Consider the following 18762-nt stretch of genomic DNA (forward strand, 5'->3'; position numbering starts at 1 on the left):
AAACAACCTGCAAGGATCCCTGACAACAACTTAAGCGAGTCACAAAAAGCAGCTTTCAATGAAGCACACTCTCTACAAGCAAAGCAAAGGACAATCTCAACATTTTTACAAAAACTGAATGAAGGAGCAGAGCCACTGCTGTATGAGAAATCAGCAAACATTAATGCACTCTGATGTGGAAAAAAAAACCTTTAAAAAAAGTCTGTATGTTCTGAAATGACCTCTCATTTGTAATCCCAGTCAGTCAATCTTTCAAAGCTGCCTATTCAAGGATGTAGCTCTCAGAGCCCCTATGTGAATATGCATAGAGAGGCCCCTTAGAGAAGGGACTATATGTGACATTTCACAAAATATGTTATGGTATGCCCCAAAATATGAGTATTTAACACAGACAGAAAGAGCACCAAATGCACAGTGTAGATGGGCATGAGGAAACCCCAGGAAGACCTGGTGAAACAACTGTACACACAGTAAAGCTAAAGTGGTTGTGAAACCAAATATTTAAGATCATTGAAAATAAATTACTTCGATATACAACTGAGAAATAGGAAGCAAAGCAAAGGGCTGAGAAAGGTTTTAGAATATACCAAGAGAAGAGAGTATGATTTACCAGCTTTCCCAGTTTTCTACCAATTAAAAAGGGAAAGAGTGAACTCTGTACAGTGCGCTAAGTTGAATAGAAACCTCATATATATTCCTCAAAAAAAGTAATTACTGGTAGAAATCAAACACTGACATTGGGCTTTTCTAGACCCTGATGACAGACCCCAGCTTTAAAGACTACTCCCTCAGTGAGCCCTAAAGGAAAAGAACTATAACATCTGACTCTTAACCTCACCTCTATAACACACTGATGGAGAGACATGTCAGGAAGAATTAGTAAGAGAGGGGGAAGAGCTAAATTTTTAAAGAAAATTTAATGCTGTCATAGCTGGAAAGCTTTCCTTGATAAGCTTTCTTTAAAAAAAAAAAAAAAACCAAAAAAGCAAGAAGAGATGTGATAGCTAACTAATGGATAAACTTAATAGGAAGTCAGAAAAAAGAGACATTGTGTTCGGTCAACAGAACGTTTTATCCTCCACACAGTTTTTCTGGATGAAAATCAGACAGTTTATTCAACATTTAGTAAGATTAATGATTGCTTCCCATGCAGAAAAAAAAAAAAAAAACCAACAAACCACCACACCAAAAAACAAAACAACAAAAAAAAACCAAAACCAAAAAACCCCAAACAGTAAGTCCAGTGAATATGCTTTGATGTGAAAGCTACTTTTGCATGAGGAACTGCTTAGAACACTTAGGACAAAAGGCAGCCATGTTTGGGGCTGATAAAAACTGAAAAGGAACATGAAAAGAAATATTAACACCCAGTCAGTTGGCTAAAAGGCACTGTTTTGGAAGAAGGTAACCTTTTCTGAGGTTCCAAAATGGGGACTGCATACCAGTTTAGTACTAAGCAGAAAAGTTATCCATGCTCAGTCTGGAATGGAACAATTATCTTCCTGTTTTCCAAATCAGTGAACATTATGTTGACATTCATCAGCTAAGAAAAGGAGAACCAGAATTAAATGCTCCAGTTAAATCAAACATGTGAGAAACAGAAAGACCCTTAAGTGCATTTTCTACATCTCTAAAAGGGGCAATGGCAATACATCATGATCAAATATTGCTACTTGATCAGAGACCTGTAACAGATTATTGCTGTAAAATGCTGGAAAAATGGCTACTTGTTACTGCAGCAGTAGAATTACTACCTACTCTTGGCTCAAAATTGTAATTCTAAGGACTAGATGTACAAGGAGCCATGGTACTTATTTGCACAGGCACATGAAGTCAAGGAGTATGAGTTTTGCAATAGATATACCAGGGAGTGCAGAATGCATGTGAAAGATTTAGAGGTTGACACATGACAGAAAATCAATGGTTTACCAAGATGGAGGGGTCTGAGTATGTTCATTCCCACCATGAAATTACTAAACATCTGTGCTTCTGGAAGCGGCATTTCATTCATGAGATCAAAGAGGGCAACAAACAGCACTAGCTGGGGAAAATATAAATTTCCAAAGTCATGTATCCTCAGAAGAGCATGCCATTGAAATGCTAAAAGCAACAGAACTATAACCACCAAATACATGTTTGCTTTTGGTTTTGTTTTTTTACAGAATGCAAGACAGTCGCAGGTAGCTTTTTTACAGAATATGATCATCTGAGAATCAACAATACATCAAAATAAGGCTTTGCCTACCAGCTGATTTTGGAGTGAATTTGTCCCTGTTGGCTGCACATACTGCCAGTAGCCTGTATCCAAGATCCAAGTCAAATCCTTGCTGAGCTGCCACTCGACTAACCACCTGCAGAGGGAAAGAGAAAGTTTCATTAGGGGTTTCTTGAGCTCTTTACAAAGTGACATTAACCTGCTTCTTAGCACTAATGTTACACATCTGAATCTGCTGCAAGAGCACAGTACAAACATGGTATGAGGGAGTGCTCCCCAGTAGTTTCCAACACAAGCACAGTGAAGTGAACACAGGAGTATTCCAGTGATTCAATCATTTGACCACCTGTCAGAAGAAAGGCCTGGTAGTTCCATGAAAATTGGAGAGACAAAAGCCAGAAGAAATACTGGAAGATCAATGTATGTAAAGATTGTATAGAATACACCTTACTGTATTTGAGATGTCAGGATGAGAAATCCTCAGTCTCTCCCTCTGTGGTACAGCTCCTGGCCCTGTTCCCAAGGGCAGTGCCCAGGTCCTTTAGGTTAAAATGCCCGCTCCACACTGCTGGGCAGGGTTGTCCTACACTGTGCTCAGTGTCACAGTTGCTGCATTTCAACAATACTGTATTGGGAAGCACATTTACCACAGTTAAAGAACGAACAGGCCTGTGCAAGAAGCATTTGCCAAACATTAAATTAGGGTAAGACTGTTGTTGTTGTTGACTGATCTAGAAGAACTAGCAAAACCAGGCAAATTGAAGACTGTAGTCAAGGATGAAAAGCAGTCAACTGTTTCTCCAAGCCAACAACTCAGCTATCAGCCAAGAACGTATCCTCTTAAAATCTGCACAGCACAAACACAATCCCACAGTCATTCTGCCAAATGATGCTAAAGTTATACACAGCACAGCTTTTCTATTGCCTTCCTGTGGCACATGATGACTTCAGACTCAGAGGCACAGATAAAACAGATTATTCTTAACAGTGCCATTACTTTGCATTAAAACAATGGTGAAGGAACTGCACAAGAAACAGAGCACCATTTCCCGAGGCAAAAGAAAGTCCCTATCTTTACCAGCTTACAGTACAAGAAAATATCCTTCTCCCATCCTTTCTTCATCTGAAAGCATCTTTCTCAATGAATGACAATGCAATTATGTGTGTTCAGGACTGCAAAAAGCAACAGTATGGAAGAGAGTGAAGAACTAATGTATGTGATAACTTACAAACATTATCCTATATTTTTTCCAACATATCCACTTTTCCTAATTAACAATTGAGAACCAAATTTATTTCCTAAAAAAGATTTAACATGAAAGAAGTTCCCAGGTAGATTTTTTGTTCTGTTGCTTACTTTAATTTAAAAATTAGACATTTATGAGACTTAATCTGTGGAGTGTTCCCTCCCTAAATTTAACCTTTCCAACCTCAAAACTGAGAAGAGAGCTTCAGGGAAAATAAATGAAAATTGAGGATGATCAGCACAGTAATACACACCTACTGTTTTATCACATTTATTTACAATTACACCTTTTAGACAGAAAAGTAAAAAGAAATAAAGTAAAATAAATAATGCAATTATTTTTGAGAAACAAAAAACCATTTTCAATTTGGTAGATCAGCCTTTAATCCTTTACGCTTAGAAGTCCAGTTGTTAGCATCCTGGCTAAGACTCTAGGTCCAAACTTACAATATTAAGAAAAAATAAAACTACTAATAATAATTTTTAAAAAATCAATAAAAACCCTCCCAAAAAACCATTAAAAAACAGAAAAACAAGAGGAGAATATGATATTCCATGTTTCATGTTGAATTAGCAATAGGAGTGAAGACTGGTGGGCTGCCATGAGATCTGGAAAACGCTAACATACTTGGAAATCTGTTTCCCTTTTCTACTTCCAGTATCAGTGTACTTCAGCTACCCAAAAGTAGATATGGGGGTGGGGGGGATGATGAGAAGAAAACAGACAAAAAGTTCTTCTGATAAACCCAAAACCACACCTTGCAAAAGGTTCCTGAGAACAATGTCTCATTAATGTACAAACATTATTTAAACTCCTTTGGCCATCATCTATTCTCCCATCACAGAGGAACACATTTCAGAGTGCCAATCAGGTCTGTAAAACAATGGAGAAAGGGCCCTCCCATTTTCTGTGTTTGAAATCGCATATAATCATTAAACCACTTATTTTGAAGCTGGAGAAAGGCAGAGACACCTGGTCATCCGTGAGCACACAGCAACTCAGGAAATGCATTGGCTGCTTATATGCTCAGTTTGTTTTAAAACATGAAGCTACAAATCTTGAGACTGTCTTAGCAAGAGGCCAAATCACTACTCTCAACTGACATCTTGCTAATTATGGAAAAATTCTACGAAATAACTCAGGAAACAGAGAGAACTGCAAAACCCACAAAAGCCAAGTTCTGCTTGCCCTGTCTTCACTGAATACTCTGCAAAGCCTTGGTCAGTGCAATCCTAACCACAGGCCTAACTTTCTATTCTCCCATATCACATTGGTTTCCTTTTCTTCATTTCCCCTGCCAGTGGAGCAGTGCCATGAAGCTCAGAGGGGTGGAAAGCAGAGCTTTCCAGAGTGTGCAGTCCAAGACTGACCGCAGCCCAATGGGCACAGCCCGGCCTGGGAGCTCCCACCTCGTGGCAGCTGAGGCAGCGCCCCAGCAAACACCACACAAGGACTGAGCATGAGAAGGCAGAACTTGACAGTGTGCAGAGGTCACCCAGTCAAACTACTACTTACTTCTTCATGCCAAGTGTGAGGGAAAAGAAATTGGAAATTTGTTTTAACCAAAAAAAAAAAAAAAAAAAAAAAAGGCACTTTGAAAGAAAGTTCTTCCACTGACAAACTGCACAAAAAGTCCCTTCTTTCTTTCAAAAGAAACTTAATAAAAATTATTAGAAATAGATATTTCTAATAAAATTTCTGTTTTGCCAGGAGTCATTTTCCATCTACAGTTTCCTTGCATGCACTCCATTAAATGCAGGAAGAGGGTCTGGTAAACAAACTGGTGGACTTGTGCTCAAGAGGGCTTTCTCTGGTCCCTTCTGCCTCAGCTTGCTCAGCATGAATAGGGCAGTACACCTCTACTTCCTTTACAAGGAATGGTTAGGTCAACTATGTAAGTGCTCACAGCACTGCAGACTCATGGTTGAACACATGGTGCCAGCTGCATCTTGTCTGAATTTTTTAACAAGGTTTACAAATATTTGCATTGACTGTATTGCTAGATTTTCTTTCAACTGTGACAGGTTAAAGACTTACTTTTATTTCAAAATTAAGGTCAATGGAACAGATCATGCATCCCCCTCCCAAGACCCCCTTTCACGTGGTATACAGCTCAAGTCAGACATTGCTCACTTGGTACTTGTCAAATGTTCCTCTGTATGCAAGGGACCCCTGGCTTTTTAAACAGACACTGAGAATTCTCAGAAACGAGACGACAAATGCGTCACAGGAGCAGGATCCACAAAACACAAAGAAATAGCTACAAGACATTTGGTAAGTTTAATATATTCAGGTCAGCAGACCCTGATGAAATTTACCTTTGAGTGCCTCAAAGGAATTTACCTGGAGAAACAGTGTAACTGCTAATGATTATCTTCAGAAATTCATTCAAGACAGAGAGCTTGGTGATATACCAAATCTGGTTTTAAGATTGTAAAAGGTGACTCTCAGAAAGTGCATATATCCAGAGAGACAACAAAAACAGGCAATAAAAAAGTACTAGGTGAGCAATACAGAACATCGTGAATACATCAGCACCGTGCAATTTCCTTTGACAAGTTACCATATCTTAACTCTGTCTTTTGACGTTGTCTTATGTAACACTATTGTAACAAAGGAATATAGCCCAGGTGACAGAAATACAAATTTTTTATCAGATTATTAATTACTAGTCCTTTGTCAAATGATAATTTGTGCTTGTTACAGGTAATTTCTATGTATTTAGTCCTGACTTGGACAATAACAGAGTAAAGAGGCAAAAGAGTCTGCAAACACTTACCAGGAAAGGGTAAGAGCTTAAAATTATCATTATACCCAGGAAAAATGTTGCAAAAATGAGACCAAAGACACACATGAAATACTACAGATCGGAAAGAAAGAAAAATTAAATGCCTAAATAGAAAATTAGGAATGGACATTAATCTTCTCAGTGTATATGTGACTCACTGGGAAAATGTTTGAAGTATTAAAAATCATCAGGCACTGGAAAGACCTACCTATCATTCTCTGGCTTTTGGAGGGTAAGGGGATTCACAGAGGACCAGACTGTATCTGTATCACATCCTGCCTTGGAGAAAAAGAGTAGACAGCATGGTCCCTTAGGTCTGTCCCAAGCCAAACCTCAGTGATTCCAGACACCTGCTGCCGACTGGAGCCATCCAGCTCAGCCTGACCCCTCTCCCAGGAATTCTACCACATTTGAAACCTCCCATGATTTCAGTCTTATTCAGGTACCAGTGCAGACCAGATGGGATCAAGGCAACAATTTCAATAATCCATTAAATTTTATAGCTAAGTGATAATGATAACATTTGCAAAGATACTCTTTCTCTAACTACAAATCCAAATCCAGCAAATCAGCATATTCAGACAACGTGTAGCTGGTACCACATGTTCAACCATGACTTCATTCTGCAATGCTGTAAGAACTTAGCTTACTTGACATAACCATACATAACATAGCATTTCCATTGAAAAGTAGTGCATTAAAAAAAACCCCAAAACCCAGACATAGTTTCCAGTACCACAACCATAAATTGAGATCATCATCCTTTATCATGGGTGAGAGAGGGGCTTGGCCAGCTCAAGGTTCAACACCTAAAATTTCTTTATGTTATTTTACAATAACATTCCAGACAGCTAGACTTTATAAAAGCTAGCCTATTTCCTAAACACACTTGCAACACCTAGTTTTATTTAAATTTTGATAGGGCACTAATAGCTATTTTAAGCTGTCTTTAAGGGAATATATACCCTATCTGAAAACAAACACTATTATAACATCAAGCGCCAGTAAGAAAATCTGATCACTTCAAACCTCTGAAATCTTTAATCTGAATAATTCAGATAAACAGCTTTCAAAAAGGAGACATTGCATTCACTGTCTGTGACTCAGCTCTGCAGAGTTCCAGATGTCTGAACTCTCAGGGTCATTGACAGTGAGGAGAAAATGATGAGAGCGAGGTTTTAATTACATGAAAAGCAGACAAATATGGCTACCAGGATCTTTTCTTTGCTGAATTTACCTGCAATACTTCCCCCCCTCCCCGCCTGCTTTCTCCTTTTGCAAGGCTAAGGAGCTTCACCACGGAGCTTCACTCCCTGCCCTGCTCGTCATCACCCCACGAAGTACTGGAACAATGCGGCTCTCAACCTAACAGCCCTGTTAATCAAGAGAGCTACACGACTGCTTATTTCTAAACTCCCTTCCCATTATGTTGCACTTTCAATGAAACTCTTAACTAGCAGCAGTCAAGAGCACTCCCCCCTGCTGGCATCAGAATGAATTTTACCAATTCAATTTGCTGGTTGCTCAAAACTAAAAATGCCAGCTGATTGCTAGTTCAGACGGCTCCGTGTTCAGCCACTTGTGCATACTTGAAATTATCTGAATGCAGTTTGAAGACTACAGCAGAAATTTTGTAATTAGAATTCTGCAATGTAGATGGTAATTTTTCCCCCTCAGTAACACACAAAGATCAGATAAACAGGAAGCAAATTGAGGAATTTTGCAACATGAATAGTGATCTGCCTCAAACAGGGAAAAAAAAAAAAAGTGTAGGAAAAGGAGGAAGAAATCTGTGATCTGAAGTCCTGATCTGATGAAACTCTTACACTCCAGTTGCAGAAGGGCTGCCTCAACAATAGAGACAATCAAAGCAAGTCAGGGAAATTATATATATCATTAAGTAGTTTCTTGCCTTTGACGCTTGAAAACAGACATTAAGTAGGTTCTGCAAATGTAAGAGACTTTACAGAGTCCTTGTATTCAAATTAAGAGTTTTGTTAAAAATTATTTCCCACTCTCTAAGGTGGATAAATGCCATTATTTTCAAAATAAAACAAGCCAGTATGCCTGCCATGTACTTTGTGATGCTTCCTGCAACGGTGACGTAAATCATGCAGAATAAGGGTATCTCCTCCTTTACATCCTCTTCCTCTCTGCTTCTCTCTAACAACCACTAACATCGAAGAGAAGGTCACTATACTCAACCCTCTCCACTGAAAATTGTCCCAGAAAAAAGGAAAAGAGGCACGGACTGTGCTGTAATTAAACCAGCTGATCACTGGGTCACTGCAATACTGCTGCCACCTGAGTCCTGGCACACTCTGAACAGTGATTTGCATGAAACATACACTGCTCATACAAAGTGACAAGGGACTTCCAAAAACACTTCACTTTGGAGAGCAGGAGATCTCAACGAGTTTTAGATAACCCATGACAAGACTAACAAAGTTTAGTAAAAAGGGCTTTAGCAGACCACGAAGTGAAAGGACAAGCAGCAACACTGAGTTATTTGGTAGTGCTCAGAGCTGCTGGGAAGCAGAGTGTTCTGTGCCTGCTGACTGTACCCTGGCAGTACAGCACGTACACAGCCCTGGAGTGCTGTGCTGCTCTGCAAACACAAAGCTCTGTTCAACAGATGCCTGGAGAGCATGATGGGAGCAGAATTTCTTCCACGTGAACTTTTTGCTCTGGAAGTCTTGGATACAAAGAGTAAATGTACCATTTCTAGGGCTCTCATGGGCAGCTGCAACCTCCCATTTTCTGGGTATAGATATGCAGAACCAACTCTTCCCCCTAATTAATCCCATTCAAATCCTGATCTGATTAGAAATCTGATTTTTGGAATGTCACAGGTTGATTTTTGATTATGTACTTTTCTGCATTAAACAGAATGAATCCAGGCAAGCATTAGCTACACTTGCAGTCTGAGATATCCTGTTATGGAAACCTCACATTATTCAGATATGCCATTCTTGGGGGGTGTGTGTGTGTGTGTTTGTTTGTTTTATTTTTTGTTTGTTTGGTTTTTCTCTTGTTGTTTTTTTTTTTTTTTTTAACATGTATGTCTTTTTTTTAACCAATTATGCTCTTCATACCATATCAGACAAGCTAAAATAGATTTCTGTATTATGAAACTGAGAACAGTTAAGGTTTTTTTCTCCTTAAAATGATCTAAAATAATCTCAACAGTCTCAATTCCAGGATTTTCTGAAGTGAAATGCAGTTCAAAATATTACTGTACTATTGAATCAGTATCATTAAAACATGAACTTTTAGTTGATACTTCCATCAGTTTATCATTGAAGCTTGTTATTTCAGCAATTCTTATTTGCTGTACAGAGATGTAGTAACAACTACAAGCAGACCAAAAAAATTAAATTAAATCCATAACCTTTAGATGAAGTACAGCTAGGACTACAGCTTTGTGTTTTGTTTGTCTGCTTGTTTTAATTTCAAGAGAAATATTTCTTTCACAATACAGGTAAGTTTCTCACATCTGACGACTGGGGCGGACCCAGTATTTGGAGAGGAAAATCTAGAAGATTAAGATTTGGGGGGGAAGGCATTTTTAATTACTACTTCAATTACTATTTCAGCATAGTTTTTTGTGGGGTAGGAAATCTTTGCATCTTTTGCATGCAAAGAGAGATTCAGATCCCAACCACAGTGGTTAGAGACAAAAGCTTTCACTACAGAAGCTCTCTTACATTCAGTGATTTACCAGGAGCCAGCTCAGGTAAGCACATCCTGCTTACCTAAATTCCTTCTACTGTCCAAAACCATTGCAGTAATGGATTTTAATTTCTTAGGTGAAGCCCCTAGATACAGCCACAGAGTAACTGCACATAGCTTTGCCCCTCTCACTCTTTTACTTCTTGATCGGACGCACTGAAGAGCCCTAAAGAACGATAAACTTGGTGCCTTGTAAAGCTGAAGCACAGCAAGAGAACAAGGCAGTGCCTTTATGGTCCTTTGCTGAAGACAAGTCTGTAAATCTGTCCATTTTGCTCTCAGCTGTCTCCTCATTTCCATTTTTGCTGCAGCACCAACACAAACGTTACCCAAAGCTTCAATAAGATCATTTACATGTGAAACTGCTTGGCAAGAGCAGACCATGGGATGAGACTACACTGCACCTGAGAAGGGGCAGAAATGAACGAAACAGCCTGGGCCAAATGCTGACTGAAAGTAATTTGTACTGCAGTCTACTTTGAAACATTCTTTCCTGAAAAGCTTTTGACCAATATTTTGCTTCTGTCTCCCATACACAGAGATATAATTCAATTACTGTGTAGCTTTTTGCTCAATTTTATTGTTAAACTGACTTGTAGTATCCACATGGGTTGGGAAATGGTTAGGAGAAAAGTCAACCTATGAGTGATTAAAGTATTTGGATTTTTTTGCTTGGACAGGTATCTGATTTGGCCAAAATAGGGTTATTTTTTTAACTGCTGTGTAGTAACTGCAGCTGTTTATTTCAGAAGACTGTAAGGTAATTCCATATACAATACATTTTTAAAGAATTACATTTTAACTTTATCAGGACTATCAGCCTTGCCATAATATATTCTAGTACTAGAGTAAGAAATTTTTTCAATCCTAATAAAAACATGCTTTGTTTGTGGGAAGTGGAGGCTGTTTTCATCTGCTCCCCATAACACCATGGAAGAAGTAGTATTATATACAAAAGAATAGGATATCCTTTGCCATTTCAATAATTTACAGAATCAATGATTTCAATTACAATTCAGTTCTGGCCTACAGACTGTTTTTTTAATTTGAAAAAAACTACTGTTGAAAAAGAACACCTAGCTTTTCTAGGCAAGTTAGAAGAAATTTTATTGTCTCTGAGAAAGACAATAATTTGTTTGCATGAATTCCATAAAAGCTGTTTAAGGGAACCTTTCCACAGCCTGTAGTTTGCAACAAACAAAACAGATTCAAAGCTTGCCCCTTTATCCCTGACTTATTATTTATCTGTTGAAATGAGTATTCTTTAAAAATTTTTATTACCCACTCACTTTAGTGCTTTTCTGTTCAAAAAGTTAAGTTCCAGAATTAGTGTCTGCCAGAACTGTTTGAACATATCAAAACAATGCACTTGTATCACATTTTGGTCAGAAGAGGCACAGCTTTTGGGGCTTAGTTAATGAAAAAATATTTTCTATTTATGGCACAATTGGTTTACCTATGTATCCTTTTCTATTTGACTGTTTGCACTGCACAGAAATACGCCAATTTTGTTCATAGGCAGCATTAGCCTACTTTATCACAAAAGGAAATTATTTAAACTCTAAATGAGTAATCATTTAAAGTATCCATTATGTGAAGTATTTGACAACTGAAATGAAGCTGACATACTTTATTAGGTACCTCTCTGGCCAAATTTACCTCTTGTATCAAATCTTGAGTTTCTTTTAGAGATTCCTATTATGTTGCACACAACGTCACTGGAGCCCACAGTAGCAAATGTAACTTCAGAATTATAAAGTACTGCTGATATGGAAAAACTGTCTACTGCAAATAGCCAGTATGTATACTGTGCACAGATTATACCAAAAAAAAACCAAACCAAAAAAAACCCAAAAAACCCCACCAAGGCAAGACAAACACTAGACACATGTCACACATGTTGTTGTTCAACAATTGCTCTCTAGCAAACTCATGAAATTTTCAAATCACCAAGATTTATCGAAGTGCTGGTATTGCAATTTAAGGAAACCCTCTACAACAGGCTATTCTGTATATTATTCTATATATATTTTCTATATGTTATTATCAAAACCAGTAATTCCATAAATGAAGCTGGAAACTTCTCTGCTACTGACAAGGCAGAGTATTTCCAAGATCATTCTTCTGCATCTATTCTGAGACAGGCAGCAAGAATACAAACATTCAGGTGGTTATCCAGTTACCAGACATTACTGACAGTCCCAACACAGTGTGTCAGGTGAACAGAACTACTTCTAAGAACCACTTCTTAAATTAAAGCCTTATTTCAAGACTATGAGCAAATCTGTCCTTTATTGACTGGATTAACTCTAATTGGTTAATTTTTGCAAAAGATTATACATAGACTTACATGATGCAAAAGAATCTGGTATACCTATTATGCTTATGTTATGCTGATCTGTGATAACCTATTAAGCTTGGCTATTCATACCACAACAGATCTGTTTTGCTGCTCTGTCATCACATCTGATGCATTTCAACTTTGCAGTGTGTGAATGACTGTTTGCACATTCCTGAGAGAGCCTGTCTTTCTGCATTCATGACATCCTCAGAAGTTTCAATTTGGATTAGTATATGTTGTGTTACCACTCATAGGACATGATCATTTCATATCCCTTGATGGTTCCAGAACAGCTTAGCATATCACTTTTTCCCTGGTCAGAGAGTTAACAGAACAGAATGTCATAAAAATAACAAAAATCATTCTCAATACTACAGAGGGGAAGCTTTAGGAGCAAGTAAGCCTTTTTAGTATTTGTAAAATTTCTAAATTAAATGCTTTAAAGAAACACACAGGTCCAATGTTGCAATGATGGTAGAGACCACTTGCTTTAAAAAGTATATCCAAAATTATGGAAATTTTAAGGGAATTTGACTTTAAAGGTCATTTTAAAGCCTAGCAAAATAAAACAATAATCCTGTTTCAGTGGTTGAATGGACTTTAATACTGATTTTTCACTTTTCTTTTAGCATAATCCTCACAAAGAAGTAAGAACTGGTAAACCATATCAGCATTAAGAAAAATAGGCTCCTGATAGTACAGAACATGAAGCTATGCAATCTGATGTTAAATCTACTAATGATATTCCATTATTTCAGCTACCTTTGACTTATTTGCAACTTTCTGAATAATTTGTCTGAAAAAAGACTGAAGTTCTATCACGTATGTTAAAAGTAGACAAACCCCTTTTCCTGTACAGAAAGAAAAGCCTAAAAATCCATGTTGGCTAAATGATGAATCAGAACATATTAATTAGAAAGTAATTACGTATGAGAAAGCGTAAACAGAAAAAATATACATATAAGGAGAAAAAAAAATTTAAAAAGAGACCTTGCCCACTGTACTGCTAATGTATAAAGAAGATACAGGAAGTACAAACCTCTTGGGATATAACCATGCTGTTAAGGCTGTTTAATAGGAAGCAGGAAGAGGAAGAGGGATGTACACAACAAGAAATTAAAGAATATCTTTCTTGGAGGGATTTTAAAATTAGGAACAAGAAACATATTCATTGCAGTTTATAGACATTCTGCAAACCCTGTGTATTTATCAAACACAGAACAAGCCACCTGGTTAAGTTCCTGTGTTATTTCCTTGTCAGGACTGTAATGAAATTACAACATGTGATAAAGATGCTGCTGCCAGTCAGTCCTACACTGCAGATAGTTCTCTCCCACAACAAGCTTGGGAAAGGGGGCATGCCATCCTGTTCAGATTTCAGGGAGAAGTATGAAGCAAAGTAATACATGTGGCTCAAATTTTAACAGTACTTAGATGGTAAGATTGGTTTTTTATTTCAGTCTTGTCAGAAGAACAACAGTATTTTCATTTCAACACACTGAAAACCACAGATTGTGTTTTACCTCACCAGTTTTCATGGAACATTTCCTGCCCACTTTCTGTACACTCTGTGAGGAGAATGAATCACTGGCAGTCAGACCTTATTTTGACCCTTCACTTGGGCAGGGCTGAAGATCTGCTCATGTAGAAAGAAAAGATTTAAACAGCTAGGAAGTTGCAGGTCAGACTCACAATGCTCTAGCAGAGGTTGCAGAGAAATACTGTGCATGGATTGCCCAATTATACCTGAGGTGAATGTCTCCTTTCCCAAAAGCTACCCTGAAAAATGCTAGCAAAGTTTTTTAAAAGTATAAATAAAATATAGTTATGGTCACATTGGACATTATGTGCATTTTCTCATAATTGAGGCTACCAATAACTTCGACTTCAAAAAGAATTGCTAAATATTCTGTCTTTGGACTTTACCATTTTGAAGTTCCTTTATTTAATTTTTTTCTCTGACTGGAAGATTATATGCATCTCCTATTACAATTGGATTTATTCTAACTTTCTGACATACAAATCTGAGGGATGCTATACACTGGAGCACACTAAGATGGAGCCATTCCTTAACATTTGGATTTCAGGCAACCAAATCTCAGTCTTAATGTCTGTTTTATGTATACCAGCTACACATTGCATGAAAATAATCCATGAACTTCTGCCCCACAACAAATAAAATGACAGTCCCTTCATTAATAATTTCAGAACTTCTGTTTCTTTTGTGACTATTTATTTAGATCATCTTGCTTGGCAAAATGCAGTGAAGCTTTTAAACCTTCTGCTCAGTCAGATTTTAATTAATTTAAAGTCTTGACTCCGCATAACAGTTCTGGACTGCTGCTGCTGGAAAACAAAATATTCAAAATCAAAATGCACAGAAAAAAATATATTTTAATGCATTATAATGAAATTGCTTTAGGAACTACAGTGGTCTTCATGAAAAGTGAATGAAAAGAGAAGCACTGAAATCAATGGAATTGTTGGAATTACTATGCCAGGATGAGACCTGTAGTCAATTCGTGTAACAAAGCTGAGCAAGCATGTCAGAAACACTGTTTTGCTGGAAGAACAGCAAATTTAGAATAAAAGGCAAGTGGTCCTTCAGCCCTACGAAAAATGCCAAAGGAAAACAAATACCTGGAAAGTTCATCACTCTGTAAGAAGATGGCTCACTTAGCAATTTCAAACCATGAAATAATACTGTATGTGTATAACAAATAAGCCAGCCTGTGCATTTGTAAGTAATCTAACTAAAATTTTTAGCCCTCTTATGCTCCAACTTCTTACTGCATTTTGCTTCCTGTTAAGCAATGGAGTCAAACAGGTTGTAGGGTCTGGCTTTATGTAAAATGACAAAAATTCCCTTAAAATGCAGACTCTGATAATCAAGTTCCCTTGGCCACGAGAGAGCGAACAGAGTATAAAACAGAACTGGAGCCACTGTCACAGTAGGATGGACATACCGTCAAACAGCCCATCAGGCTCTGCTCAAATGGTCTCTGGAAGGCTCTGGGGTCTCCACACCAGTCCAGGAGCTCTGTTGCTGCATTATGGAAGTTTGCTGGGTTCTGTAAGTGCTGGAAAGGGAAGGCAAAGCAACATGGTAAATAACATACATAAGGGCTGACATATTCCTTTCTATATCACATTATTGCAAAGTCTGGCAACTAGGAACAGCATGTAATTCAAAAGCAAGACTCAATTGCACAGTGAATGCAGAAAATCCTACTTCATTCTTATTAACACTTACACCGTTTTCTGACATGACTTCATTAGTTAGAGACAAGCTGTAGCTGAAATACCAGAGCTCCCCAAACTCTCTCCTCCACAGCACCACCTCTCCTACCTACAAATCATAGTGGATTCCACTTGGAAATCCAAATAGTCTGAGCCCAAATTAAGAGAACTTTTAGTCTCAGGTTCAATGTCTTTGAAGTGTATTTATGCCCCACTGGGCAGGACCTGCCAGCTCAGCACCTTCCAATAATCAAGATTTCAATCTTTGCTGCTGGCAAATGAGGCAAATGTGACAGACTCAGAAAATGCCAGGGCCAGGGAGAAGCACACTCACTATACCAATCCTTTCCAGGAGCCTTGGCTTCTGCTGCTCGTGACATCATCATGAGCAATTAGGGTGATCAGCTTCAGGATCATGAAAAACAGAGGGTTATTTCTTAACTGAAAATGCTTCCACATGCACAGAAGGCATGCACACATTTCAGAGGGGAACCCTTACCTCTCCTGAAGAGGGTGGCAGGATTTCAAAAGGGAAAAAAAAAAAAAAATCTGAGTTTGTTTTGAAATTTGCATGGGCAATAGATTTTTTTTTTTTTGACAATCACAATAATTTCTGCCTTTTTACTGAAAAACAGGAAGTCCTCATTTTAGAGGCACTCAGTAAACTTACCTAATACTATTGTTCACGCTGCCATCCCTCTCTGTCTACACTGCCGAAGTATTCCAACATTTTAGCTGGAGCAGAGGGATGGCACAGGAAAGAAGGAATTCAGTTTACATCAGTAATATTGCTACTAAATTCTCCAGTTCTGGTGATGGTCGATGTGTTAGTGAAAACTCCAGAAACAACAAGAAAAGAGTATTTAGGAATTGTTGGGGGTTTTTCAAGTAGTGGTTTTAGAGCTCCGAATTGCTGAGAAAAATATGAAAATGAGTGTCTTATCTGGGAGGCACAAATCTCAGGGGCATAATTTTTAAAACATATTATTACTTTTAAATCAGTTGCATAACTTGGGAAAACACGACTGCTCATTTCTAAGCATCTGGATGAACTATCATGTTCACAACCTATTTTTTCTCCCTTCATCCCTTCAGGCCTGAGTAGCTGCATATATTAACTTCATGACAAACGAAGGGAAAAAAAAATTCCTCTCATGCCAGGTTTTCAGGAGTTCCCAGTCTGTGAGCTTTTGGACCACGTTACATTAGATAATTCTTATTCAATGAACACTCTTGGTCAGAGGCCTCGTGTTTTAACAAGGGATGACTGACATGCAGGGCATGGATTTTTAAAACAATAGCAGAATTTGAAAAAGCAGGCATTGTGCAAAGTGGGTTTCTACCTCTGCTCTACCAACACGGGTACAGCTCACACTACCAACCAGTGAGAGCTTTACCTAGGCTGCACTTCAGAACTACATGTCTGGCTGATCATATAGTTATTGGTGGAGGAGTCAAATGACTGTGTACACAGATTAAAGGCAAGAATCCAAGTGAGAACATGTAAGAAGCCATATTGTAAAGCTTCACGTAAAAAAAAATCCTATGAACAGAGCCAGTAGTTTGGGTTATCAATCTTCCAAGTAAAAGGGAAAAGGATTCCTTTTTGAACTCTTCACTTAAACCACCAGAGAAGTGACTGCCTGACACCAAATCTCTCAGTGAATACAGCTCCTTCCACAGGCCACTTTGATCTGCAGGGGAAACAGAAGTTGCTTCAAACCTCTCTACAACAGCACATGTAAGCTCTGCTAATATCAAATACACTATTTCCAGAAGGCAAGAGAGGCACATGAGCTGGTGAACAAATTGCACTATACTGAATGCCTACTGTACTGATAGGACTTAGGTCACAGATTTCTCAGAAGGGAAAAAATAACCCAAACCAAAACCACAGAAACAACATAAGGAAAAATTCACTGAAACCTATGCAATTTTTTATGTGAAACAGTTTTTAGTAACTCTTCCCTCCTTGTGGGAAAAGAAATTAATCGATATCCACTAATCAAAAGCCCTAAGTAAGAGCTACATGATATTTATTCTCACCAGTGTTGCTGCTTGCCAGACACAGACATCTGCTAAAGCTTACAATGAAATTTCACCATTGAGAAACACACACTACACCTGAATGAGAACAATTTTTATAGATATAGGGTAACAGATAAAAAGCAGGGCACACCCTTATCCACATGCTTAATTTTCAGTTTAGCACCACAGAAGGGTAATTTCTACTTATCATAACCCCACTGAAAAGCAGTATATTTTTTTCCTAGATTAAAGTTTCAACATGTATTAAACATGCACTTTGCTACGGAAGAAAATGCTCCTTCTACTTGCCTGTGCCAAAGTAGGGGTAACCTCAAAGACTTGGTTTTAACTGCTTGTTCTGCAACCCTCCAGCAAGCTATTTCACTGCATCAGGACTCGCCCCTGAGTGACACTATCAGAACCCACTTAAATACAGAGGTGATACTGAAATCCTGACTTCTTAAATGCAAATGCCCGCTGAAACTTGTTTAGAAACTCACTGGGCACGATAAGCAATTCTATTAGTTCCACCATAGACTAAAATCTCCAAACAAAACACAGAAAAAGTCAGAATACCAGTGGGTCCTGCCTCTGTGCAGTGGATTTGAGTAGTTTATGGGATAAACTAAAACCTGGTCCCGAGAGGACACTTGCAATGTTGCACAGAATTCTGTCCGGGACATATTTCTCACAGCTTTCTGACTTTCTAAATAATTTTAAATTCAGGTTCTCCTCCAGTTTTTCTTTTTCACATTCAAAGGCTAAGGCTACTTTTGTGGAAAACAAACAGAAGATCCAGCATGAACCAAAGCATGAAGGAAGGTGCAATTCTTTCCCTCAGTTACATAAGAAAACATTCCAAATGCCTGCTGTGATTTTTATTTATTGACAACTTAAACACTCTATGTGGAGCAAAAAGCTCCGATGTCATTCACATTCTCACAACAAAAAGCCTGCCTGAGAAGAATATTACATCTACCATATTCATCGAGCAGGAAATAAAGAGATATTCTCAGTTCTCGATCCAAGAACAGAAGTACAAAACAAAGCTTATGCCAGATCCATCCATCAGCTTTGTTGTGAAGCATTTTACATGCATGGCTCTATCTTCTTCAACTGAAATTATTGGCAGCATTCTGAAGAAGCAAGGCATGTGTCTGGAGAGTCTTGT

At 38.1% G+C, this 18762-nt stretch overlaps 1 protein-coding gene across 9 annotated transcripts in view; it reads right to left on the reverse strand.

Moving 5' to 3' along the window:
• The window catches only part of ZMIZ1 (zinc finger MIZ-type containing 1), a 337415-nt gene that overhangs the window by 123081 nt on the left and 195572 nt on the right, over positions 1–18762 (reverse strand). For all 9 annotated transcript variants that reach the window (XM_059851282.1, XM_059851278.1, XM_059851280.1 and 6 more), the window contains 2 exons: positions 15290–15403; positions 2246–2351 (listed from right to left, as the gene is read on the reverse strand). In XM_059851282.1, coding sequence (XP_059707265.1) covers positions 2246–2351; positions 15290–15403 — 220 coding nt within the window. The remainder of the gene's footprint in view (positions 1–2245; positions 2352–15289; positions 15404–18762) is intronic.

The sequence above is a fragment of the Haemorhous mexicanus genome, chromosome 7, assembly GCF_027477595.1.
Source record: "Haemorhous mexicanus isolate bHaeMex1 chromosome 7, bHaeMex1.pri, whole genome shotgun sequence".
In the NCBI taxonomy this organism is placed as follows: domain Eukaryota; kingdom Metazoa; phylum Chordata; class Aves; order Passeriformes; family Fringillidae; genus Haemorhous; species Haemorhous mexicanus.